Genomic DNA, 27,046 nt, shown 5'->3' with positions numbered 1-27,046 from the left:
TGGGTCTTCACCTTCATTTCAAGGGTCTGCTCCATCTCTCTCTGATGGACAAGGCGAATGTGGCTCGTTGGCACCCATCTGATTCCTTCTCCATTTGTAGAGATACAAGCAAACCCTCTCCCCCAAGCAGTTAACCTATCTGGTCCCTTCCATTCACCACTTTCTGGGTCTCTCCACATCACCTGGTGATTATCTTCAGATCATGGAACTGCTTGCACTGGACACTGCCCTCCCGGGGGGGTTATAAAACCTGTCTGCCAGAACCACTGCATCTTTATCAAAAATCAAGAGGTTAATAGTATAAAGAGCTAAATTTAGAAGTTCTCTAGAGTTACCTGTGGCTCCCCCTTTCTTTTGTTTTTGGAGGAGCATTTTAATGTCTCAGTTTCTCCTCTCTACTATTCCCTGTCCTTGAGGATTAAAGGATATGCCAGTGGTGTGTAAAATCTTATACTGTCACAAAAGTGTGTGAAACGTTTAGAAGTATATTCAGGTCCATTATCTGTTTTTATTGCTTGTGGCACACCCATAATTGCAAATTCTTGTATAAGGAATTCAGTGACCACTCGGGTTGTCTCTTTTGCTTCCGGTATTGCAAAAGTGAATACTGAAAAGGTGTCTTCCACCACATGGATAAAAGACAGGTGACCAAAAGATTTATAATGGGTCACATCTATTTGCCAAATTTCATTGGGTCTCAAATCACAAGGGTTCTTTCCTGGAGGGAGCGTAGGAACATGGAAAGGAAGGCAAGCTATACAGGTTTTTACTATGCTCCTAGTTTCCTCTCTTGTTATCCCAGATTGCAAAAGTAAAGCTCGAGCAGACTGATGATATTTAGAATGAGATCCTTGGGCTGCCTGAAATAAAGGAGTAGGGATCAAGATGGTTAGAAGGCTATCTGCCTTTGAATTACCATCAAATATAGGACCTGGAAGTCCACTATGAGAGAGGACATACAAGATACAAATCTTACCTGGATGCTTTCTCACTTGCTCTTGAAGTTCCTTAAAGAACTGATATCTATTAGAAGCTACAAATTTTATTGGGCTTTGGCAATTCTTTGTACCACATCTACTGAATAGGCCGAGTCAGATATTATATTTATATCTCCTGGATAATAAGTGCTAGAATGATTGTATACAATTCATTCTGCTGAGTGGACTGAAAAGAAGTTCTGACTACTTTTTTTATAGTTAAGTCACGAGAGTATACAGCACAAATGTTATGTTTGGAAGCATCTGTAAAGATAGTTGGTCCTTTAAGAGGAACTTTAGAAACCTTTTCTTTAAGAATCCATTGCCAATTATGTAATAAATTGGTTATCTTTAATGGAGACCCATGTGTAAAATTTGGAGCTGTGGCCAATAAAATTTGCTACTCTGGGATGGATTCACAGCATATGTTAATTTGTGCATTGGTGTAAAAAGTGTGTATCTTGTCAGATCTTATCCCAGATAATTGTACTGCTAGCTTAATGGCCTTTAATAAAATTCTAGCCTCAAGCACTGGGTAAAGAGTAAGGCTTTATTCTGGTTGTGCTGGGAGGTTCACTCACTCTATCACACTGTCTCTTTGATGAAGGACTGCTGTGGGTGCCTCTCATGTAGCAAAAACTGATAATTCCAAGGGTTTAGAAAAGGTTGTAAGTGTCCTTGGTCAAATTGCTCCTGTATTATATCTAATAAGGCCTCAATTTTATCACTAGCTAAGAACCACTGTTCTATCCACACTAGTGTATCAGTTTTCTATTGGATAGGAACTGGTGAGAGTGTTTGCAGGCCTTCAACAGCAGCCTGCCTAAAAAACTGAAGTACTCATTTGTAATACTAATTGTTGTAAAATGTCTCTTCCCCACAGATTGATGGGGATTTTTTCAACTATAAAAGGAGTAAAAACTCCTATTTCAACTTCAAAAGTCCATCTCAAAGGGGTAGCACTAACCTCAGCTGCTATTGATCCTCCTATGCCAGACATGTAGGTGTCTGCCTTAATCTTTGGCCAGTGACTGGGCCAGCTGGCACCTCTAATGACTGTATGATGTGCACCTGTGTCTACCAATCCTTCTAATGGTATGCCATTTATATAGATAGTGAGCATAGGTCAGTCAGCTGTCACAGCTGCTGTCCAGTATATTCCTGGATTTTGTTGCTTAGAATCAGAATCTGGTCAACTATCATCAGATTGCTTATTAGGAGTCTGTATCAGTAAAACTGATGCTACTAGTTCTCTTGGTTGATGTCACACATTGTTTAACTGTGCCAGTGACTGGAATATTATCTACACATTCCCCAGTTTCCCACATCAGTGTATGGATGAACACTGTTTTGTAAGTACTCTCAGGAGGTGAAATGGTCAAGCCTACTGTGCCTGAAGGCAAAGGATCTATAGGCTGGAGAGAAACAGATTTCACCTCTCCAGGAGGTATCTTAGTTGTCCCGGCTGCATACAACTCTATTCTCCCCAGTTGTAATCCCTTTCTCCCATCAGTTGCTTCCTGGCTGATTGGTCATGTCTGGGTATTGAACTTCTAAAGGCTCTTTGGGGCTGCCATCATTCCCCAAGTATTTTTTGCCTTGTGACCTGGGACTGGGCCTCTCATCCCATTTCTCTAAATCAGTCTACATTCTGATGCCCAATGAAAGCCTCTGTTGCATTTTGGACATGGGGTTTGTTCTCCCACCCTGTTTTCTCACTCTGTCTCTATGCCAACATTGAGCTTTTGGGTGCCCTACTTTACCACATTGAAAACATTGATGAGTCTCTCTGGAAGTCCCTTGCCAAAAGGGACCTCATCTTCCCATGTTCGGATCTTGGGAAGTCTGCATCATAGCCCGACTATAAAAGGCATTTGTGCTCACTGTGGCAGAGCATCTTATGATCTCCTCTAAAGGAGCATCCTTGTGTAGTCCTAGTATAATTCCTTTACAAACCTCATTAGCATTTTCTTTAGCAAGTAGCCTTATCATAATTTCTGCTGCTGCATTTTCACCAATAGTTAGTATGACAGCTGTCTGCAAACATCCCACAAAATCAGCAAAGCATTAATTTGACCCTTGTGCTATTTTCGTGAAGGCCTCTTCTTTGTCCTGTTTACCTGGATAAAACCCCATGCTTTGACAGCAACAGAAGCAATTTACTATGGGATAATTAATCTGTATTGAAGTGTCTGCATAAGAACCTATCCCTGTTAGTTGGTCATAGGTGAATGGAGTATTAACTCCACTTTGACTATTTCGTTGGGCTTCTATCCTACAGAGCTCACTATATTCAGAAAGCCACAACAAGTTTTGTCCAGGTTCTAAGCATGTCCTTGCTATAGATTTCCAGTCACTAGGGGTTAACATTTCATAAGACAGATTCTGTAATAATATATTAACATAAGATGATATAGCCCCATAAAGAGTGCAAGCCTTTTTCATGTCTTTGATAATTTCTATAGCAAAAGGAGTGTATCTTCTACTTTCTTGACCTGAAGATTTAAACTGTTGAATTACAGGATATATTTCTATTCTCAAATCAGCTGTTTTCTGCCCTTCTTCTGTGGCTTTAAGTAATGCCTTTTGCAATCTAGTCATAGGAGGAGGTGATTGCTGGGGAGGGAGGGGGGGAGGGGGAAGGTGCTGGTGATGTCACTGCCCTTCCCACTACTTCTCCCTCCATCCCGGAAGGTGAACTTGATGGGGGATGTCAAGGACCTGCTCTGGTGTAGGCAGAGTTGAAGCTGGGCTGTGAAAATGAGAATTGCCATGCCCTTCAAGTTCACTTAAGTCCTCATGCCCTCTGGAAATATTGCCATTAATCTGTCCTTTGTCTTCCTCTTTTTCCTCACACTTCCTCATTTGACTGTTCTTTAAACTTTTCTTTTTTCTATAACTTGTGGAATTCTTTAAGGCCAATTGTATTAAGTTGTACATATAGAATGTTTCCTTGGAAATTGAATCAGGACCATTATCATTATAATATTCACATAGCTGATCTCTTACTAGTTTCCATTTGTCAGCCTCTATTTCTTCTTCCTTGAAGAACCAAGTGGATATACATTCTAATGTAGGGGCCCTCAAACTTTTTAAATAGGGGGCCCGTTCACTGTCCCTCAGACTGTTGGAGGGCTGGACTATAGTAAAAACAAAAACTTTGTTTTGTGGGCCTTTAAATAAAGAAACTTCATAGTCCTGGGTGAGAGGAATAAACGTCCTCAGCTGCCATATCTGGCCCGCGGGCTGTAGTTTGAGAACCCTCTGCAATCGAATGTATTCACAAGTCCATCAATCTGTTCCCAAGTTATAATTAAACTGTCTCTTTATCAGTCTGAGTATGCTTCTGGTAGATCTCCTTTGGGGTGGGGTTGGAGGTGGAGTAGGGAGAATATTTTCCTAATATCCGCCCCATTTCAGCTAGAAAATGAGAGTTACTAGTTTAGCTCTTAATAAAAGTAAATTCCCTATTCGTCTATTAAAATACTCATCCTATTTCCTAGTCACCTGGGACTTCTTCACTGAAACTGGTTCCTTGGTTCACACATTAGGTACCAAAATGTAAAATCTGGGCTAGCTCCCTGGAGACCTAAAGAATAGCTGGAGTCAGGATAACTAAAAGTCCTTGGTCTTTAGGGGAAGAAGTGAAGGAGACAAATTGCCACAGGCTCACCACCACCCTTTCTCTTCCTCTTCCTGATGAAAAGTGAGTCTGGCTTGTCTCACACCACCTTCTAATCCTTCTTATGATTATTTGTATACACCAAATAACAAGCCAGCATGGAACAGTGAGAAGGGCCATTTTTCCAAACATATGCTAATAGAATCATTGAACAATAGGTACTTAGCTTTAAGTGCTCTGTTGTCTGATTCAAGCAACCTTTTAAGAGTTTCAGCCCTTTGCAGAAATAATTTGAATATTAATGTTGAATTAAATAAAATATGCCATCCTGGTACCAGACACAGAGGATAGAATTTTTTTCTTCATTAATACCCACCTAGAATGTGTGATTTCTTCTAGCTCTGTTCAGTGATGAGAATAGAGTTGGAGTAGGTAAAAGATAAGAGTAATCCCAGGTTGACTTTTGGCAAGGAATGGGTGATAATAGAATGGGGGGGGGGGGAGAAGGGAGAGGCAAGGTACTCCAAAGGAGAGGAGAGCATTCATGTGCTTAGTTATAGAAAAGGAGAAAAACAGAAAATAGGAAAATATAAGAAAGGAGAAAAATCAAAACAGGGCAGGGATAATGCCCTCTATTGAAGAGAAGCCTTGTTCTTATCTCATTTCACTCAGACTAAATAATGGTATTTGAGAAGAAAGAAGAAGTGGTAAGATATTTGAAAGAGTTTCACTATCAGTATTGAAGTTCCTAGTATAAATAGGGACAGGAATTGAGGAGTAGAGGAAGACACAAGTCAGGTATTAAATTCCTTGAAAAAAGAGAGAGAAAAACTGGGGGTCCTATAGACAACAGCCACCATAATTTGTGTTGATTTTAAAAATGTAATAGAATGAACTTTAAAGAAAAGTTATTAGCAAAAGTTTGGAAGTGGTAGTTGGGATCTAAGAGTATTCTAATTCTCCTTCTAGTACCAGGATAATTAGGGCTATGAAAATACACCAGCTGCTATAAAATATGGCTAGGGATGAAGTGTCATATAGGTGAATTGGAGAATTTAGGGTTCTGTGAACATTTATTTATTTAACATTTTCCCCAGTTACATTTAAAACAAAAACAAATTCACATTTGTTTCTAAAATTGTTGATTTTTAGGCTCTCTCCATTATCCCCACCCACAATTAAGAAACCACTTGTGAAATTATATAAAACATTTTCATAAAAGTCAAATTGTGAAAAAAAATTATAGATTTCCTACTCCAATAAAAATTAAAAACCCTCAAGGAAAATTAAATTAAAAAAAAAAGAGATGGAGAAAGAAAGAGAGAATGCTTCAGTCACATAATCAGTTCCTTCTCTGATTATGGATAGAATTTTTCATCATAAGTCCTTCAGTGTAGTCATGGATGATTGTTCTGCTAAGAATCAGCATTCACAGCTGGTCATCCCAGAATACTGCTATTTGCATATAGTACATTTCACTTTGCTTGAGTTCCTAGAGGACTTTCCAAGGTTTTTTTTTTTTTTTCCTCCTGAGAGCATCCTGCTCATTATTTCCCATAGAACAATAATATTCCATCATAAATACACATATTATTGAGCTATTACCCAATTGATGGGCATCCCCTGAATTTCCTTTTTCCTTTTTTTTTTTTTTTGCTCTGAGAAGACTGCTGCTGTGAATAACAGGCATTCTCCATTCTCCCCCCTCCCCCCCCCCCCGAATCTCTTTTGGTATTAATAATAAGAAGTAGTGTTGTTAGATCAAAGGATATACATCAATTTATAGCCCAATGGACACGGATCATATCATTTAATCATTTATCAATTGGGGCATGGCTCTTATTTTTTATGAATTTAACTCAGTTCTCCTGAAATTCAAAAAAAGGGGCTTTATCAGAAAAACTTGCTTCAAAATTCTTTTTATAATTACTATTGCTAACTGTATTTTTCCCATTTATTTCTCCTTTCACCCTGTCCCTCCTCAAAATTACTTTGGTACTGACCACTCCCTTCCCAATATACCCCTCTCTTTAATCACCTTCCTTCTTCTTCCCATAACCCATTTCCCTCCTAAGTTCCTGCAAGGTAAGATAGATTTCTAAATATGTGTTTTATTTTCTCTTTGAGCCAATTCTAATGAGAGTAAGGTTCACTTTCTCACCCTTTCCTCTTCTCTTCTCCTCCACTGTAAGAGCTTTTTCTTGCCTTTTTTTTTTTTTTAAGGCAGATAATTTGCACCATTCCACTTCTCCCTTTCCCTCAGTACATTATTTAACTCATACCTGTGCCTTCTGTCTATTTACTCCTAACTGCCATAATAATGGGAAAGTTCTAATGTATTACAAGTATCATTCTCCTATGTAGGAATATAAATAGATAATCCTTATTAAGTCCCTTATAATATCACTTTCTGGTTTATTTCTCATGCTTCTCCAGAGTCCTGTATTTGAAAATCAAATTTCCATTCACTCTGGTCTTTTTATCACAAATGCTTGAAAATCCTCTATCTCATTGAATGACCATCTTTTCCACTGAAGGATTATATTCAGTTTTGCTGCGTAGGTTATTCTTGGTTGTAATCCTAGCTCCATTGCTCTCTGGTTCATATTCCAAACACTCTGGTCCTTCAATGTAGAAGCTGCTAAATCTTGTGTTATCCTGATTTTGGCTTTATTATACTTGAAATGTTTCTGGATAATTGCAAAATTTTCTCTTTGACCTCAGAGTTCTGGAATTTGGCTATAATATTCCTGGTAGTTTTCATTTTGGGATCTCTTTCAGGAAGTGATCAATGAATTTTTTTCAAATTCTATTTTACCCTCTCTTTCTAGAATTTCAGGATAGTTTTCCTTGATAATTTCTTAAAAGATGATGTCCAGGATCTTTTTTTTTTTTTATCATGACTTTCAGGTACACCAGTAATTTTTAAATTATCTCTCCTGGATCTATTTTCTAAGGCAGTTATTTTCCCAATGAAATATTTCACATCCCCCCCCCCCTTTTTTTTTCATTTTTTTGGCTTTGCTTTATTATATCTTGCTTTCTCATAAAATCATTAGCTTCTCAATAAATTGGGAAAACATTTCTACATCCAAAGCATCTGATAAAAGTCTCATTTCTAAAATATATAGAGAATAGACTCAAATTTATAATAGTTCAAGCCATTCTCCAATTGATAAATGGTCAAAGGAGTTGAACAAACAATTTTCAGATGAAGAAATTAAAACTATCATGAAAAGGTGCTCCAAATCATTATTGATAAGAGAAATGCAAATTAACACAACTCTAAGATACCACTACACACCTGTCAGATTGGCTAGGATGACAGGAAAAATAATGACGAATGTTGGAGGGGATGTGGGAAAACTAGGACACTGATACATTGTTGGTGGAACTGTGAATGGATCCAACCATTCTGGAGAGCAGTTTGGAACTATGCTCAAAAAAATTATCAAACTGTGCACACCCTTTAATCTAGCACTGTTTTTATTGGGATTATATCCCAAAGAGATCTTAAAGAAGGGAAAGGGACCTGTATGTGCAAAAATGTTTGTGGCAGCCCTTTTTGTAGTGGCTAGAAACTGGAAACATTGGATGCCCATCAATTGGAGAATGGAAGAATAAGTTATGGTATATGAATGTTATGGAATATTATTCTGTAAGAAATGACCAGCAAGATGATTTTAGAGAAGCCTGGAGAAACACATATGAACTGATGCTGAGTGAAATGAGCAGAACTAGGAGATCATTATACACGGCAACAAAAAGACTATATGACGATCAATTCTGATGGACGTGGCTCTCTTCAACATTGAGATGATTCGGGCCAGTTTCACTTGTGCAGTAATGAAGAGAACCATCTACAATCAGCAAAAGAACCATGGGAACAGAGGGTGGAACACAGCATAGCATTCATACTCTCTCTGTTATTATTTGCTTGCATTTTGTTTCTTTTTTCAGGTTTTTTTTCCTTCCTTCTTGATCTGATTTTTCTTGTACAACTGGATGGCTGTGTGGATATATATAAATATATTGGATCTGGCTTGTATTTCAGCATATTTGGCATGTATTGGACTTCCTACTGGGTGGGGGAGGGGATAGGGGTAAGAAGGGGAAAATTTGCGGCAGGGGGTTATGCAGGGGTCAATATTGGAAAAATTGACCATGCCTATGCTTTGTGAATAAAAAGCTTTAATTAAAAAAAAAGTCATTAGCTTCCATTTGCTCAATTCTATTTTTTGAGGAATTATTTTCCTCAGTGAACTTTTGTAAGTCCTTTCTCAATCGGCCAATTTTGCTTCCTCATTAGCTTTTTGCATTTCCTTTTGTACAACTCTAATTCTTTTCCTAATTTTTCCTTTATTTCTCTTAATTGATTATGAAAATCCCTTTTGAGATCTTCCATGGCCTGAATCCAATTCTTATTTTTCTTAGAGACTTTGAGTATATGAGCTTTGACTTTATTATCTTCTAAATGTGTGTTTTGATCTTCCTTGTCACCACAATAACATTCAATGATCAGAAACTTTTTTTGTTGTCTGTTTTTCTAACTTATTATTTGGCTTTTAACTCTTTGTTAAAGTGGGGCTTTGTTTCCAGGGTGGAGAGTACACTGTCTCAAGTTTTAGGGGTTTTCTGCAGCTATTTACAGAGATCCTTCAAGAAACCTAATCTCAGCACTCTTTTCTACTTGAAGTTGTTAGGATTGTCCTTGCCTCCCTATAATTGTTAGAAGTGTCCCTACCCCACAGTAGCTATAAGATCTAGTATGCTGAATCAACAGGGTTCTGCTTTGCTGGTGCTCAGGCCCTGGAATTGGGGCCAGGGCTGTGCTGGAGTGGCCCCACTGGGACTGTATTGGGACTACACACCAGACTCTGTTGCCACAGACTCTCTCCATTGACTTTCTGAGTCTTTTCTGATGTTCCCAGTCAAGAGGTCCAGAAGTCTCTAGCACTACTGCTTATTCAGAGGTCCTCTCTCATTGACACTGGGATCCACATGAGGCCAGGCCCCGGGCTGAGGCAGGGTGGAGCTGACACTGGGGCTGGGGCTATGCCTGTTACGAGCTAGGCTCCCATTCTGTTCCACAGACCTTTTCTGCTGACCTTCCAGGTTCTCTTTGGTGTCTCTGAGCTGAGAAGTCTGGAAACCACCAGTATTGTCCCTGATTCAGAGGTTGAGCTGGGGCCAGGGTGCAATGGAGCAGCCTGCACAGGGACTGCACAGTGGATTCCTACCCTTTTGTCACAGGCCTTGTCTACTGACTTTCTAAATTCTTTTCCAATGGAAAATGCTCTAGTTCATCTTTTGGAGTGTTCTGATGCTCTAGTGTTTAGAGTCATTATTTAAAGGAATTTGAAGCAGTTTGGGAAAGAGGATGGGTGAGTTCCTACCTTTACTCTCCATCTTAGCTCTGCCTCACCTTCGAGAGTTTTGTGAATAAAAGTATTTATTAGTATGAGAAAAAAGAAATCCATAATTAATGAAAATTTATTACTGTACAGGATTTTCAAAGCTCCTTGAGGAAGGAAAAGAGTTGAAAGAGTTTGAAGAGCCTCAGCAGTAAAAAAGAAGGGAAAAGGAAGATGAAAAAAGGAAATGTAGAATTTTGGAGCTCTTTACTTCTAATCTATCAGAAATGAGATAAACAGAGATTAGGAGAAAACCAAACTTTCCTAATACAAAGCACTACCTATCTTCCAGTCACCAAAGTCTGCAACTTTGGTTTCATCCTCACAACACCCCTACATATCTAATCTCATTTGTTACTTTTACCTTTACAACATCATCTGGATTTGTTCTTGTCTCTGCTTATACAATACTATTTCAGAAATTCATTGCCTCCCACATTCAGATTCTAATTCATTTCCTTACTACTAGTCTATTCCCATTCCAATCCATTTACTATTTGTATAATTACCAAAGGGATTTTTCTCAGTTTTGACCATCATACTAAATAAAGTCGGGTAGTTCCCTTTATTTCCAGGATTTCTTTTCTTTTCTTTTTTTTTTTTTGGCATTTAAAACTCTTCATAACTTAACCCATTCCTCCCTTTGCATACATCTTCCACTTTCCTCCCCTCCAAATATTCTATGATTCAACTACATCAGTCTTATTATTCCTAGCATATGCTGGGGAATTCTCTGTACTTCCTGAGAGATGAATACTTGTCAACAGCAAAGCCTAGGTGAAATATAGGAGTCAAACTGAAAATGAAGAGATATATTATCATACTAAAGAATCTTCTCTCCTTCATAGCCAATTAATATTTTTAGGGTACACCTATGATTTCAGACCCACAGCAGCATTGTTCAGCAACTTAAGAAAGTAATACATTTTACAGGAGTCAAAAAATAATCAGTCAAGGGTAAAAGGGGAATATTAAAATTCAGGAAGCAAGATTTATTATCAGAATAATAAAAAAGGAGAAAGAAGCCAAATACTTTTATAATTGTGAAAGAAGTCCTTTTAGATAAAAGTACATCATCTTGTCTAAGGGTAGGAAGTACTTATAACAGTAAATGAGACCATGGACTTTACCACCTTCTTTCATAGGGGTTGGATAGTTTCTAATATTAGGCCACCAAGTGGTTAGGGAATTTCTACATTGTTAGTCTATCAAATTGCCACAGAATAATTGTGGTTCCTATTTTTCCCTACCCACACACATGCCATTGTTTCTAGTTCTTAGTATCTTTGCCTTGACTGTTCCCTGTTGCTGCTGTTCTTACTCTAGTAAGAAAAGCATTTCCAAAAGTTATGTTATTACATTACATGGATGCTATCTTGAGGTGTGCACCTGTGGAACAAATGTTAGAAGCATGTCTACAAAAGACCATAGAAACACTAAGGAACTACAAATTGCACATAGCTCCAGAAAAAAATTCAAAGACATGCTCCTTTTCAATATTTAGGATATGAAGTATATCCTAAAGTGCTTACAGTACAAAAACTTTCTTTAAGAACAGAGAAGTTGAATACCTTAAATGACTTTCAGAAATGGCTCAGGAGACAAACCAGACCCCAAGGCCCATGCTGTGTAACACAGGATGTTGCTTTTATGGAAATCCTAGGACAAATGGCATGTGTTCAGTTTGTTAGAAAGAACATCTTCAATGGCAGCAGAATAGTGAGCAGAATGAGCCCAATAGGATCAGCTAATGGTTCTAACAGTCCTACCTCAGATTCTGTATCAGTTCAAAGAGTAGAAACTAGTTTAAATAACTGTGAAGGTGCTGCTGGCAGCACATCTGAAAAATCAAGAAATGTGTCTGTGGCCACTTTGCTTGTAACACAGCAAATGACAGAAATGAATATTTCAAGAGAGGTCAGACAATGCAACAGCCTCTCAAGTCAAAGAGATCAGAGAACAGCAACTGCCTCTCAGTCTCCTTGTATCATCCTCTCACAAGAGGAGATCCATTCTGCAGGTGTGGGCTAGATCTCCAGCAGCCCTGTCAGGTGGTTCCTGTATGCCAACAGTTCCCTAAACAAGACAAATGAATTAAGATGTGGAAGGTCTTGCTGGGTCTATCCCAGTCAATCACCAGATCAATTAATAACATTTTAAATGTGCCATATATTGTGCTAAGTGGTGGGGATATAATAAGAGGCAAAAGACAGTCCCTATCTTCAAGGAGCTCGAAAATCATTAGGTTAGGGGAAGACAATTTGCAAAACATGTAAAAATCAAGCTATATATAGTGTTAGTAGAAAATAGTTTCAAAGGAGAAAAGATTAAAATTAAGACAGATTGGGAAAGGCTTCCTGTAAAGAAAAAAAGTGGGGGAGGAGGAGTTGAAGTGAGACTTAAGGGAAGGCACAGTAGTCAGTAGACAAAGATGAAGAGAGAGAGCATTCCAGGTATAGGAGGAGATATTCAGAGAAAATGTTAGTGAGTGGGCTTTTAAGCAGTGCTGATAGGCTTCAGTTCATCTATACAACACATTTCCACCTGTTAGGAAGTTTTTTTAACCAACAAATTTAAATTCCTCTTTCGGAACTTCACCTGTCACCCTTTCCAAGAAAAACCAATCTAAATTTCTTTGGAGTACCCTACAAATATCTGAATACAATTTTTATTTCTCCCCTACTCCCCTCCTTTTGTCAATCTTCTTTTATCTGGGTTAAACATTCACAAAGTGCCTTCTTAACTCAGCTCTCATATACAAAAGACCTCCCACTATTTCCTCTTCTACCCTTACAGGAACTGTTGACTTCCTAGTTCTATGATCCTAAGTCTACTTAAAAATAAATCTGAGTATCCCTCCTCCAAAGCACATTTATCTAGGCTTCCCCTTCCACAAGAAATACAAGCAAGAATCCATGCAAAAAACTGATGCAGATGTGTCCACATTTTCTAAACTACTCAGCATTTTCTTTTTTGTTATTGTTTTCATATCACTTCTGTTTACAAATATAGCCCACAAATATAGATGGCTCCATAGGGAGCCATTCTTGGAAGAAATAATGCAAAGGAGAGGGGAAAGAATAGTTCCATAAAATTAACCAGTGAAGTCTGACAGTAAATGTTATGTTCCACATCCATAGTTAACCTTCTGCAAAGGGAGAGAGAGTAATTCCTGTTATCTTCTTTGGGACTAAACTCAATGATTTCTTTTTCTTTTTTTTTTTTCCCCAGATTATACATGTACTTTTTTTTTTTTTTTTTTTTAACACATACACCTCAACACCTTCTTTAGGTATTTTGAACACATTTAGGTGTTCAAATGTTTAGCACATTTGAAATAGTGCTGCTTAGAAGGATAAAAAAAAAAAAATTAAAGGTTAAATTTAACCATAAAAATTCAAAACAGGGAATGTTATCTGTCTGGGTTTGGGGAAGATAAAAGTCTGAAAAGGAAGTCATTTGTTAATGGCTTGAGGACCAGTAAACCTCATTATAAACAGAATGGTTGATAAAATAACATTCCTTCCTTGGTGAGCACCCTCCTAGTAGGTGGACCTTTTGGTGAACAGGTTAAAGTATGATGTAATCTAAACAGTAAATTAACTAATAATTTAGTAAGCTTTACTACTACCTTTAGAACAGGTAAAAAAAAAAAAAATCTTCCAACAGAGATTTTAGTTAGGATTTGAAGGAAGGGAAGCAAAAAGAAAGAAATGAGTTCCAGGAACTGGGAAATAGTGAAAATGTTTGTCTAGAGATGGAGTGTCTAATTTGAGAAACAGCAAGGAGGCCAGTGTCACTAATTCTAAGAGCTTGGGGAAGTACAGCATTAGAGGAAAGGTTAGGATGTAAAGAGGTTGGAAAGATGAGGGCTGGGAAATGGGGCAAGTTATGAAGGGCTTTGAACACCAAACAGAAGATTTTATATTTGGTCCTGGAGGTGATAGAGAAGGAGTAGATATACTTATTGAGTAGAAGGGGTTGAGGGGGATTAGATATGGTCATATTTGTGCTTTTTTTGAATATCATTTTGATAGCTGAATGAAGGATGACATATAATAGGAAAGGAACAAAGTCCAAGAGACCGACAAACAGGATATGACAGTCCAGGCCTGAAGTAATGAAACCTTGGACAGTATCTAAGGAGAGAAGTAAATAAGAAATGTTGCCATGGTAACATCAACAGCCCTTGGCAACAATTTGCATGGGTGACTAGGGGAATGGATGGTGATGCTCTTATTAGTCAGAGAGAGGAATAGAGAGGAAGAATTGGGGAACGGATGAGTTCAGTTTTGAATATGTTGATGAGTTTAAGATACCTACAAAAGGCATCCAGTTCAAAATATCCCATAGGAACTATAACCAAAGAGTTATCAAACTGCAAATACTTTGATTCAGCAGTGTCTCTACTAGGCCTGTATCCCAAAGAGAACATACAAATTTCCATTATCATTAATAAAAGTTTGTAAATTTGTTAGAGATGGTGTGGTATAGTGAATAAAACATTGTATTTCTAAGATGACAAACTTCAGTTTTGCTATTTAATACCTTTATAACTTTGAGGAAGTAACTTAGCCACTTTGGGACTCAGTTTCCTAACTTGAAAAATGGGGAGATTAGTCTGGCCCTGAAGATTATCTCTAAGGTCTCTTCCAACTCTAAACGTATAACCCCATAAACATATACATATATACTTATACAAAAATATACAAATAGATGCTATTATTATTCCTAGAATATAAATCTGGAGTTGGAATGGACGAGAAAAACTTCAACTAAAAATTCTAAACCAAATAACCTCATTACTAAAAACAAGATTTTTGTTTGATTAGAACACCTTATCCCTAATGGTTGCTGATTGAATTCTTTTTTTTAACAGATTTTAGACTGAAAATAATTCTTCTTATTGCTCTTCCCCTAATGTCTTTTATCACCTGGCGACATAAATGAAGCATTTGCTTTTTTAAAAACAAGCTGATGTTGCAGAAAAGTTTACAGCCATCAAATAATACAGCATTGTTGTTCAGTCAGCTCGACATCCCGTCACTTTTCTCAGCATGGATACTTGGCTTGCCATTTCCTTCTCCAGCTCATTTTCCAGATGAGGAGGCTCCGGCAGAGAGAGTTAAGGGACAAGTCCAGGGTCATGGAGCTGGTGCCTGTCTGAGATAGGATGTGACCTCTGGAGAAATTAGATTTCCGACTTTTAGTCCCAGCGCTCCACGTGCGCACTGCACGACAAGGCAGATTTAGCTCCTTCTGGCAACTCTGGCAACGACCACCGGTGTGACTTCTCGCGGCTGCCACGGCCTTCTCTGTAAAACGAGGGGCTTCAGGGAAAGCGCGACGGACGCACAAACTCAAAGCTTTAGAGATGGGAGGGGCCTCGAGGTCATCCGGGGCAAGCTCTTCATCACAAGACCTGGATATTAACCCGGCCTTTGCCACTTCTAAAACTCTGTGATCCTCAGACAAAGCGCTTCAATTCTGTCGTCTCCTTTTCCTTTTTAGTCACGTTAGAGGACCCAGCTAGAAGGAGCCTTCTACCTACACTTATTATCCTAAGGGCTCAAAGGGCGCTTCCATTTAGGCTCTTAGGACAGTCCCTGCACTCTACATTTCCGCCCTCAGGTTTCGGACCACTTGGTACAGTCCAGTTGTGCTCCACCCCATCTCTCCCAGACATGGCCTGGGCGGGGTGGGCCTCGCATCACGTGGGTGGGGCTGGCTCTCGGCTGTCGGAGGCGCTGTGGCTCCTCCCTTGTCCCACGCCAGGGCTGCTGCGTAGGCGCGTCCTGGGAGACTGGCTTTACACCCGGGGCTTGGGGTGACTTTGCATGTTTGGATTCCGGCGCAGGTACCGAGTTTTGTAGGTCAGACCCGAACGAAGTAATCCCAGAGGCTTGCAGAGACCCGAGGCCTGCGGATCTGCGTGAGTAACCCCCCCGAAAACAGCAGGAGGGGGCGGGGCTTGGAGGAGACGGGACTACAGACTTAGATCGCGAAGGAGCCGGGCAGGTGAGGATGGCGTGCTCACCGTACCCCGAGCTCAGCGATATGCCGGGTTTCTCGCGCAAGCTCGGCCTCCTTTAGAGGAGACAGTGGTTACCCTCCCCCCATCCCGAGCTCCCCCTCTCCCCGCTCCCGCTCCCACGGGATGTGTGGAAGAGCCCGAGAAGAGGAGCCCCCTAGGAACTCGACCTCCAGCCCTTCCTGCATGGAGTGTGTGTCCCTCGGCCCAATAAGTGACCTATGGGTGGAAAGCCAGTGATCCCATCTCTCCCTCCTCGTATGCTCCGCCCAGATGGAATCGATAAGTGGTTGAGTTTTCCTGCTCCTCTAAAGTAAATGGATTGCTTTAGCTCTTTGAGCACTGGAACTTGGATCGTCCATTGTATGAGTCTTTATGTGAAATCTACTTCCCAGCTCGGACCTCGGAATATTGCATTACTTAGAAGGGTATTGAGAATGGGAGGGATGGGGGACAGCTTTGGTTTCTGGGTCCCTATCTACGAAGTCAGCCGCTTCGTGGATATATAGACTGGGAGAAGGTAAACAAATCCTGCCGGTGTCTAAAAGTTGGGAACTCTCATTACTCCTGCTCCCTTTGTAGAATCCAAAATGGGGCAAAGGGTACTGGATTTGTAGGCAGGTGTTAGGATCATAAAAACCCATTTGCCACTTAATACTTTTGAGCTTGGACAAGACACTTCCTTTTTCTAAATCTCAGGTTCCTTGCCAGTGAAGTGAGAGGATCCCACTAAAATTTACATGATCAGAGGCTCCCTCCGTTTTGATTCCAATACAGTTCAGCAATGAAGCACCTACTATGCATGAGTCCTTGTGGCAGATGTAGTCTTGCAAAGATGAAAGAATGGCTCAGATCATGCCCGCATTCTTCATAGATTCTACTTCTTGGGAAAATGATCCATCCATACATAAATGTGTTGGGGTCAAATGGGTCACTCAAGCGAAAAGGCTTCCCCTGAGGAGAAAAAGTTAAAGAAGCTCTCCAAGAGTTTTCATTTTGTTGTTTTGCTTTTTTAATAGTATTTTATTTTTCCAAATACATGCAAAGGTAGTTTTCAACATTCACCTTCTCTCTGCATGTGGATGGCACTTTGTCTCCTAATTGCCCCGAATCATTTCATTGTTGAAAAGAGCTAAATCCATCAGAATTGATTATCATACAATCTTGTTACTATGTACAGTGTTCTCTTGGTTCTGCTCACGTGGCTCAGCATCAGTTCACATAAGTCTATTAATAGTCTGTAAGACTATTTGTTGCTGAAAAAATACAGACTTCCTTTATATCAGGAGTTTCTTCATCCACTAGTTTCCTTTACTAATGAAATCACAGGAGAAAGTCCCTTGTTCCCTGTCTGTAATGTTATAAACATTTTGTCTATGGACTTTTATTCAGTCTTATAGGATACCATTCATGTAGTACCTAGCACATAGCACAGTAGTGATTAATAAATGCTTGCTGAATGAATTCTGATGAATAGTAGTTTGTAATCCACCATTTTAAGCTTTTCAAGTCAGTCACTTCACAACTATTTTTTAAGCACGATGCTACCAGGTGGTCCCGTGGATACAGCACTGAATTTAGATAGGTTATAATAATGTATCTTCTAGTTAACAGCCTCCTGAGGGAAAATAGTCTGCCCATTTTACAGACTCAGCCAGTGTCTTGAATGGTATTGAACTCAGATGAACTCCAAGGCCAGACCACTTTGAACTACTAGATTGCTTTAGCACATCTCAGGGAGCCAGCCACTTAGGCAAACTTCCCTTAAACCTGAGGTACACTCAAGAAGTGATAAGGGTTGAATAAATCCATATCTGAAGAACCATGTGGTAATAGGCAAGTGTTCTTGACAGATACTTAACATGAGCTTTCTAAACTTTTTATAAGTTAATTTTAAAGTGTGGCTTAAGATTTCTAATAATACTAGAGGGAATATGGCATAAAATGACTTAATCTAAAATGGTAAAATGACTGACCTTCCTTCTTGGCATTGGGATGAGATGGTGGAAGTGCTATGTGTTTTAGATTAAAATGTTGAAGCCATAAAATCTAGGATTAGAAAGAGGCCTGTGAAGGTGGCATGTACTCCTATTTCTTAGTGCAGACATTAAACTGCTAAATAGATTTATAGACTCATCACATTTTAGAGCTAGAAAGTTTACTTTTAATAGCAAAATAGACAATCCCTTTTCACCAATCAGCCAATTGATCAATAATATTAATGAAACACTATGTTCAAGGTACTGTGCTAAGTGCTGATAACAAAACTATCTCTGAATCTACAATGTTTTTACTTTTAAATGATTTATTGCAATTGTCACTAGATCCCAAAGGTTGGCTTCCGGTTAGCCATAAAAGAAACTCCCAAGCACATTCTAACATACATAGTCGACAGAATTCCCTTCTGACCACATCTACTATCATTCTGTCTCTCACTGTGCCTCAATCTTCTACCTTAACTTAATTAATTATAACCCTCATAACCTCTAACTCTACAAGCTCTTAATGCTTACTCAGACTGTAAAGGGCAGCTAGATAGCACAATGGATGTAGTGCCCAGCCAGTCAAGAAAACTCATCTTCCATATTCCAGAGTTCCAATCTAACCTCAAACACTACCTGTGTGACCTTGGGCAAGTAATTTAACTCTTTGCCTCAGTTCCTTGTCTTAAAATGAGCTGGAGAACAAAATGGCAAACCATTTCAGTATCTTTGTCAAGAAAACCCCAAAAGGGATCACAAAAAGTAAGGTACAATACAACAGACTCTGACCCTTGCTTTTTGACTTTATTTTCCTCTCTTCTGGATCATTCCTCTTATATTTCCTACCTCCCAGAAAACATTTCTTGTAACAATTTAAAAAAAAAATAGAAGAAGAGGGGGATAGAAAATTAAGCAAAATCAGTCTCATTATAGACAGTGTTCATAGCTCTTTGTGATCAAACTTAGTCTTTGTAATTTTGCGATATTCATTTTTGGTTATTTTCTGGTTGATGATTTACCAGTTTTTGTTGTTGTATTGTGTATATTTATAGATTAGTTTAAAATCACACACTTAATCTTCTCAATTATTCTATAGAAAGTATGAGCCAGACATTGTACAAGAAGCTGAGGATAAACTAAAAGGAAAATATAGAAATTAAAAGGAAAAAAAAATAGTCCCTTCTTTCAAAAAGCTTGCATCTTATTAAGGAGAATACATAGAAAGTTTAAATACAGAATTAAAAAAACAACAACAATTTCTAGGGTGAAGTTACTAACAATCCAAAAAGGGAACTCTGGACAGATTATAAATTAATCTGAATTTTGAAGGAATCTGTAGATTCTGAGGGAGGACTGAGAAAAGGAAGTGCATTCTAACGTTGGGGAATGGATGAGAAAGGAGAAAATCATGTAGATGATTTTGACTGAGTGACCTTTGAGTTTGAATTGGTTTAAGAGACTGAAAATAGGTAACTATACCAATCTAACTAATTAACTAGGAAAACACATAGAGTTCTCAGACAGAGAAAGAGGTATTAGTGGGAAATCACAAGAATAGTAAATAGTGCTGTTGGGGAGTTAATAGACTTTTCAGTAGTAATTGAAGTATGGATTTGATTAAAAAGTAGAGACCACATAGTGTCACAGTAAATATAGAATGGTAGACCAAGAGTCAGGAATTTTGGGGGTTCAGTCATTTTCAGTAGTGTTCAACTCTTTGTGACCCCATTTGGGGCTTTCTAGGCAAAGATATTGAAGTAGTTTACTGTTTTCCTTCTCCAGGTCATTTTATGAATGAAGAGCTAAGGCAAAAGAGTAAAAATAATATCCCCAGGATTATAAAGCTAGTAGGTATTAGAAACTGGACTTTAATTCATCTTGATGGCAATCCAGATGCATGATCCACTGTGCCACCTAGCTAGATATTAAAATTGGATGTGTGAACTTTTTTCCTTTTAATTTTCAATAACAGCATAATTATTTTATAATTCTATATTTAGATTTTAGAAACATCCCAAGAAAGTTCAAAAGTTTCACTAAACTCCACATACTCTCATTACTAATGATCTTTTGATTGCCAACTCTAATATATTTTTCTCAATCCTCATCTTCCTTGACCTTTGAAGCTTTGACACTGTTAATCATCCTCCTTTCCTTGATAGTCTTAAGTTTTCCTGATAACTTGATACTTTCTTGTTCTCTGTTTCTATCTCCTTTTCTGGATCTTTGTCCTTTTCACCATACTTCCTAACTTTAGTTGCATTCCAAAGTTGTGGCCCTTTTCTCCCTCCTTCCCTTATGCTATTACTCTTATTGATCTCTTCATGGATTCAATCATTATCTCTTTATGGATAATTCTCCAATCAGAGTAACTGAAGATGGCATCCTTGGTATTTTTCTTAGCTCTTCACTGGACCCTCTAACACTTACCCATCCCAAGTCAATTTGTTGTCATGTCCTATGGATTCTACCTTCACAGCATCTGTCCTGAAACTGTTATCATCCTGGTGCACATGGATTTTACCTTCACAGCATCTGTCCTGAAACTGTTATCGTCCTGGTGCACGGACTGTGATAGTTACCTTCTGTTTGGTTTCCTTGACTCATCTTTCCCCTCTCTAGACAGCTACCAGTGGTACTTCTTTCTATTGAAACAAAATTCTCCCTCCCTCCCCCATCTTTCTCTGTCACTCACTTGCCTTTTTCTCTGACTCTCGTATACACACACACAAACCTGCTGCTCCTGTGTAAATTTCAATGGTTTTTTCCTTATTAGGTCAAGGATCAGATATAAAATCCTGTTTGACTTTAAAACCCTTAATATCACAGTGTTCCCCATTCCCTCTTTCCAGACTTTTTTTACTTTACTCCTCTCCATGTACTCTACTATCAAGAGACATTGGCCTCTTTGCAGGAATAAGATATTTCATCTCTAAACTTAATGCATTTTCATTGGCTAGTCTCTTTGTCTGGAATACTCTCTCACATCCCAGCTTTTTGGCTCTCTGAATTCTTTTAAGATTCAAAGTTCATTTTCCAGAAACTTTTCCTTGTTTCTTTAATCCTATTCTCTTTGAGGCTATTCCCAGTTATTTTGTATATTTCTTGTAACATAGGTGTTTCTCCCCATTAAATTATGAGCTTCTTGAGAGCAGGGATTATTTTTGCCTTAAAAAAATAATAATATTAGCATCTGCTAGGTGGTACAGTGGATAGAGCCCTGGACTTGGAGTGAGGAAGGTCTGAGATAAATTCTCCTTTAGATATTTAATAAATGTGTGAACCTAGCAACTCAGACTTTCAGCTTTAGTTTCTTTATCTAAAATAGGGATGATACAGTATCTACTTCACAGGATTGTAAGGATAACTTGAGAACACATATGACTTTGCAAACCTTAAAGTAATATATGCTAGCTATTATTATTGTTGTATACCCAGCACTTTACATAATGTTTGGCATATAGGAAACACATGCTTGTTTCCTTTCTTATTTCTTTTACCAGCCTTTGCCAAAAATTCACAAAATCGTGGCAAGAACTTCAAAAAATTTGGATGAATTTCTTCTTGAGGCCAAGAAATGTTTGAATTCTATATTTCTATCTTTAGCATTTAATGCTTGTTAATTTATTGGACCTTAGTTTAAAGATCATCTTTTCAAACTGATTACTCATAAAATGGAACTCATCAGTTTGGGAACATTATTTTACATTCCTTATTTTTCTTTTTATAAAGTGTTATGGGATTTTAATGCCAGAGGGAAGCACATTAGTTCTGTGTTCCAGATTCTACTTGGTCTATATTAGTGAACTGTTTTTTTTTTTTTTTTCCTTTTTCCTAGATTAAAGAGAAACCTATGAGGACCCCAGAAGGCAGAAAAGGAGGCATTGGCATTGGACTAAAAAGTGGTTGAACTATATAAAACATTGCTTAGAATTTAAAGTAGAAAAAATGAATCTGGAAAATGACAACACTGCATCTAAAAGCATTTTTGATATGGACTATGCTTCATGGAAAATCCGTTTATCATTAGTGGTGGCCGGTTTTGTGTTCTATCTGGGTGTCTTTGTGGTCTGCCATCAGCTCTCTTCCTGTCTTAATGCCACCTATCGATCTCTCGTAGCTAAAGAGAAGGTCTTCTGGAATCTTGCTGCCACCCGAGCAGTTTTTGGAGTTCAAAGCTCCATTGCTGGTCTATGGGCTTTGCTTGTAGACCCTGTTCTTTCTGCTGATAAAGGATATTCACAGCAGAACTGGTGCTGGTTTAATATTGCAACTGCAACTGGCTTCTTTTTCTTTGAAAATGCTGCTGTTCATGTGTCAAATTTGGTTTTCTGGACTTTTGACATGTTCTTAGTAGTGCATCATCTTTTTGCCTTTCTTGGATTTCTTGGATTAGTGATCAATCTCAGAGCTGGCCACTATCTGGCCATGACAACCCTGCTGCTGGAGATGAGTACCCCTTTTACTTGTATCTCCTGGATGCTTTTAAAGGTAAGTGTTTCTTCTTGAAGGTATGACACTTATTAATGCTACTTAGGGATGTCATGATAGGGTAAAGGACACAGCAAGAATATTTAAAGAGAAGTGATAATTATGGAAATTGGCATTTATGTAGCCCTTTTATGTTTGTTATATAAAATATGACATTTATGTAGCAGAGCACTATACATGTGCAAGAAACTTTTAAAATAGATACTTTAAATGAGGAAGCTGAAGGTCAGAGAGATTAAGTGCCTTTATGCAAAAGTAGCTCTATGTTTGGAGTCATGAGTTTGTGTCCTGGCCTTGACACTTATTAAATATAAAACATTGAAATAGTTGCAACACTTCTGAATTTTTCTGTAAAGTAAAGCTTTTTGAGGGAAAAGCACTTTCTAAAGCCTTATGCAAGTTATGATCCAGTGCTGTCATTATGGCTCCTCAGGAGAACAATGTATTTAGCAGTAGGTTCACTTCTGTTTGATCCATTTTATTTGTCTGTATTTAGAATCTTATGAAAGAAGCAACCCCAAATAAAAAGATTTTGGTAGAATGGTAGAAAATTTTTTGTGGTAAAAAGAACACTAGTTTCTGAGTTAATGTGTAAGTTTAAATCCAAATTTAGCTTCATAGTCCATTCCAAATTACTTTCCTTAATTGCAGATTCTTACCATGTCACTAAAAAACCTTTATTAGCTACTGTTTGCATGTAGGAGCCTATATAGTCTGACTTCAATCAGCCCTTGAATCCTTATTTTACATTCTCCTTCACCAAATAGAAAGAATTCAGAGACATTCTCATCAGACTAGAGGAACGATCTTTTTTTTTCTCTTGTCCTGCAAACTGTGCTCCTGCATTTGTACAAGCTATATGTCTTCCAGCTCCTCTAACACTCCTCCCCGATGCAATCCTTGTTTTCTACCCCATTTCTAGCACCATGAGAATGAGTTCTTAGATTTTCTTGGAGTATTTTGTTTTTTTACCACTTTGTTTTTTACTATGTTTCAGACTTATTTGTGTGCATGTTATATTCCTCTTATTGAATGATTAGCTTGCATCTCTCCATTATTAAGGTATTGCATGTATAACATGTACTTAGCAGGTACTTAATAAATGTAAAATAGGAATAATTTTAAATTTACTGAAAAAATGTATTGGTAGCATGATATTAAAATATTGTCACTTTATTTTTTCCCTTGCAGGCTGGCTGGTCTGATTCTCTGTTTTGGAAGGTAAACCAGTGGTTGATGATTCACATGTTTCATGGACGCATGTTTTTGACTTACCACATGTGGTGGGTATGTTTTCAGCACTGGGATGACCTACTGAACAGTCTAGCTCATCCACACCTTGCACTTTTCCTTGTTGGACTGGCCCTCCTTACGTTAATTATTAACCCATACTGGACACACAAGAAGACTCAGCAGCTGCTCAATCCAGTGGATTGGAACTTTGCAAATTCAGGACCAAAAAACAGTCAATCTGTAAAAGTGAATGGCCAGACTCTCCAAAGAAAGAGGCAGTAATTTTGTTGGGACAATTAAGTGCCTGCTAAGAACTGAAAAATAAATGGGACACATACAGTGTGAAAGTCTTAAGAAAATTCTTTTACAATTAGTAACAAACTGGTGAATAGTTATTTGTTTTGATTTTTGCATTTTCTTGATATTAATTTTGAAGTAGCCATAAAGTATTTTGTTTTTATTTTTAAACCTCAGTTTACTTTTATAAGTGGATTTTGTCCCATAACAAGTTCTTTTGGCTTCCAGGGTTCAATGCAGTGAAGTTTACCCATATTGGGTTCATTAGTGTAGCATTAAGAAATAAGAGGCATGAATGAAATTTAGAGTCACTTGATAGATTTTTCTTTTCATGTAAGGTTTTAGGTTCTGGATTAATTTTGAGTCAACATATATTTTCTATTCTTGTTTTAAAATTTTTTTCCTCATAAGGAACTCAAATTGTGGATTAACTTTGAGTCAGCATCTATTTTCTGTTCTTGTTTTCAAAAATTTGTCTTTTTTCATAAGGAACTCTTATTGTGGGCTAACTTTGAGTCAGCATTTATTTTCTGTTCTTGTTTTCATACAGTAATGTGATTTGTATCCTTATTTAAAATTAGTAACATTTTAAATTCTAAATGTACAACAGTGTCATCTAGTGGCAAAATGAAACATGAACCAACTGATTCTTGAAGATTTAGAAGACTAAACATGGAGAGAAATAATGGAATGAAATGAAGGAATTTTATTATGGAGTTGGAATTTCAGCACAAGTATTTGAAGGAACTAATGCATATTAAAAGATATGTAAAGTTTCTGATTCATACATTTTTGTTATGAATTTACACCCCAAAAGCAGATTACTCCTAGTATCATAATTCATTTAAATTCTTTTTAATGTTCTACAAGACACTGAGGTGTAGTTTCGTTTCTTTCTTTCTTTTTTTTTTTGGACAAATCTGTTTCTTTAGGTGAGTCCCTTAAATGAAGGCGAAATTGAGTAGTAATAATTATCTGATATTATGAATGCATTAACTTTCATATTTTTCTCCAAGATTTATCTTTCTATTCCTTAAATGTAGAATGATTTTATTTTTTATTTGGGTTAAATACTCAGTAATTGCTTATTGTAAAACAAATGATGATGTGAAAGTATTTAATTTTTCTAAGGGTTTTTTTTTTTTTTTTAAGATTGTGGTATCAAGACTGCCTGTCAAAATTGTTAAAATATTAGTTCCCTTATTTAAGTAAGTCAATATGCTAAAATTACTGATGTACTAAAATATATTTAAAGTTAGCTCTGTTATTTAAATGTCCATAATCATTAGTATACAGGAACAGGATCTGTGATTTCATTCATCTAGGAAATTCTTTATTAATGCAGGCGAGCCCCTTCTCTTCAGCCTGTGAAAAGTGTAGAGCATTGAAGTTACCTCAACAGTAGGTATCAGTTGTGTCAGAGATAGGACTTGAAACCAAGTCTTCTGACTCTGAAACCAGTTGTCTTCCATGATGCCATTTTAAGGGGAAAAAATTTAAGGGAAAACTTTTTTAAAAATTGATATTATAAGAGTTAAATGTAATCTTGTAATATTTTAGCTTTTATTTTCTTGCCGAATTATATTTACACTTCAAATAATTCAAGAATCCATTTTGTCAACAGCAATTCCTTCCATTGAAGCAATTGGGTAGTACAGGGCTTAGCATATTGGACCCAAAGTTAGAAAGACACTTCATTAATCATGTTATCATGGGCAATTCACTTAACCTCTGTCTGCCTTGGTTTCCTCATCTACAAAATAGAGAAAATAATAGCACTCTCTCAGAGTCATTGTAAGGATGATATATCTTTAAGCAATTACAAATCTATATGCTATATAAATGCTGCTATTTATTATTCTGTTGAAAAAAAAAAACTTAGTCGTAATCCCTATAATACTATGTGTTTCTAAACTTAAGATGGTTGATCTCTAGGTGATGAAATATTCTTCTACTGCCACATACTTGGCCTTTTCAGCATGTTCAAACATGCAAGAGGTGGTGTTTCATTAAAATAGCCTTTGAAATCTTTGAAATCAAAGGACCTCAGTTAATGAAAGATGAATTGTTAGAAAAGAAGTTTTAAAGTAATTTTATGTGTATCTTTCATTATTCAGAGAGTGACTCTGGTCATCCCTGAGCTACTTCCTAAGTACAAGTGTCATTTATATTGTATTTATAGGGATAGTCTCAAGAATTCTTGGCCACATTTTGCTTATACCAACTCTCCTCTCCTCATACTTGGTTGTGTAACTAGCTGTTCCTTTTGCCCAGTTTTTTTAATATTTAAAAATTCAAATCAAAGAAATTTAGAATTATTTAAATGAGAGGAAATATTAAATAATTTCAACATGGTTATAATTACATGATTAGAATTGGGTAGGAATATGCTAAATATGTTTTTAAAGTGGTGATTCTAACTGGAAATCATTGGTGAAATTTTAAATTAATGTATATAAAATCTTCTGATATCAAGTTAGATTTTTTTAATGGTTAAAATTTTAAAATCTAGAGCTCATATTAATATCTTCAAAGTACAGCTCACTAACTGCCTACTCCTCAAATGACTTGAATATTTTCTGTTCAATTTATCTTTTTCAGTGCAGTCACTAATAGTATTAGCTTTCTCTTCAAAAGCAGGAAAATGTGACTTGTATTAGCAGTACCAGTGAAATCCCAGTTCATATATAACAATAAATTAACCTTGCTATTTATCATAGAGCTTTAGTTGTGGATATTTTATTTCTGTGATGTGTGTGATCAGCACTCCTGAGTGACAATAAAACTCAGTTTACTTTGTAGTTTTTAAACCTAATTATTAACTGAACACAACAAATATGGGTCTTGGAAGTGTAGTAAAAATTACGATCAGAGAAATGCGAAATATGAAAAGAACTGAATATATGGTGAGATTCAGAGAGTCAGGTAAATAGTCTTAACTGTTTTATTGATGTCTCATAATAGAAAGGAACACCTTTAAAATCTTAAGTGAACCCACT

The 27,046-nt window shown here is 37.4% G+C and overlaps 1 protein-coding gene across 2 annotated transcripts; it reads left to right on the top strand.

The window, feature by feature from the left end:
* The first annotated feature begins 15,739 nt into the window (after positions 1–15,739).
* CLN8 (CLN8 transmembrane ER and ERGIC protein) lies at positions 15,740–26,766 on the top strand. 2 transcript variants are annotated; one of them, XM_051976006.1, is made up of 3 exons: positions 15,740–15,945; positions 21,865–22,517; positions 23,709–26,766. In XM_051976006.1, exons 2-3 carry the CDS (start codon positions 21,975–21,977, stop codon positions 24,030–24,032), a joined length of 867 nt encoding a protein of 288 aa, XP_051831966.1. In that variant the 5' UTR covers positions 15,740–15,945; positions 21,865–21,974; the 3' UTR covers positions 24,033–26,766. The 2 variants fall into 2 exon arrangements, with proteins under 2 accessions (XP_051831966.1, XP_051831967.1); XM_051976007.1 differs by having other exon boundaries at positions 15,740–16,031.
* The last annotated feature ends 280 nt before the right edge of the window (positions 26,767–27,046 follow it).

This window comes from Antechinus flavipes, chromosome 2, assembly GCF_016432865.1.
Source record: "Antechinus flavipes isolate AdamAnt ecotype Samford, QLD, Australia chromosome 2, AdamAnt_v2, whole genome shotgun sequence".
Classification (NCBI taxonomy): domain Eukaryota; kingdom Metazoa; phylum Chordata; class Mammalia; order Dasyuromorphia; family Dasyuridae; genus Antechinus; species Antechinus flavipes.
The sequence above is the reverse complement of the archived record's forward strand: the minus strand, read 5'-3'. Positions and strand labels throughout refer to the sequence as shown.

Excerpts from the sequence above, each read along its gene's own strand:
- CLN8 (XM_051976006.1), top strand. The coding sequence starts at position 21,975 with ATGAATCTGGAAAATGACAACACTGCATCTAAAAGCATTTTTGATATG. Across the intron at positions 22,518-23,708 it reads TCTCCTGGATGCTTTTAAAG|GCTGGCTGGTCTGATTCTCT; the intron begins GTAAGTGTTTCT and ends TTTCCCTTGCAG.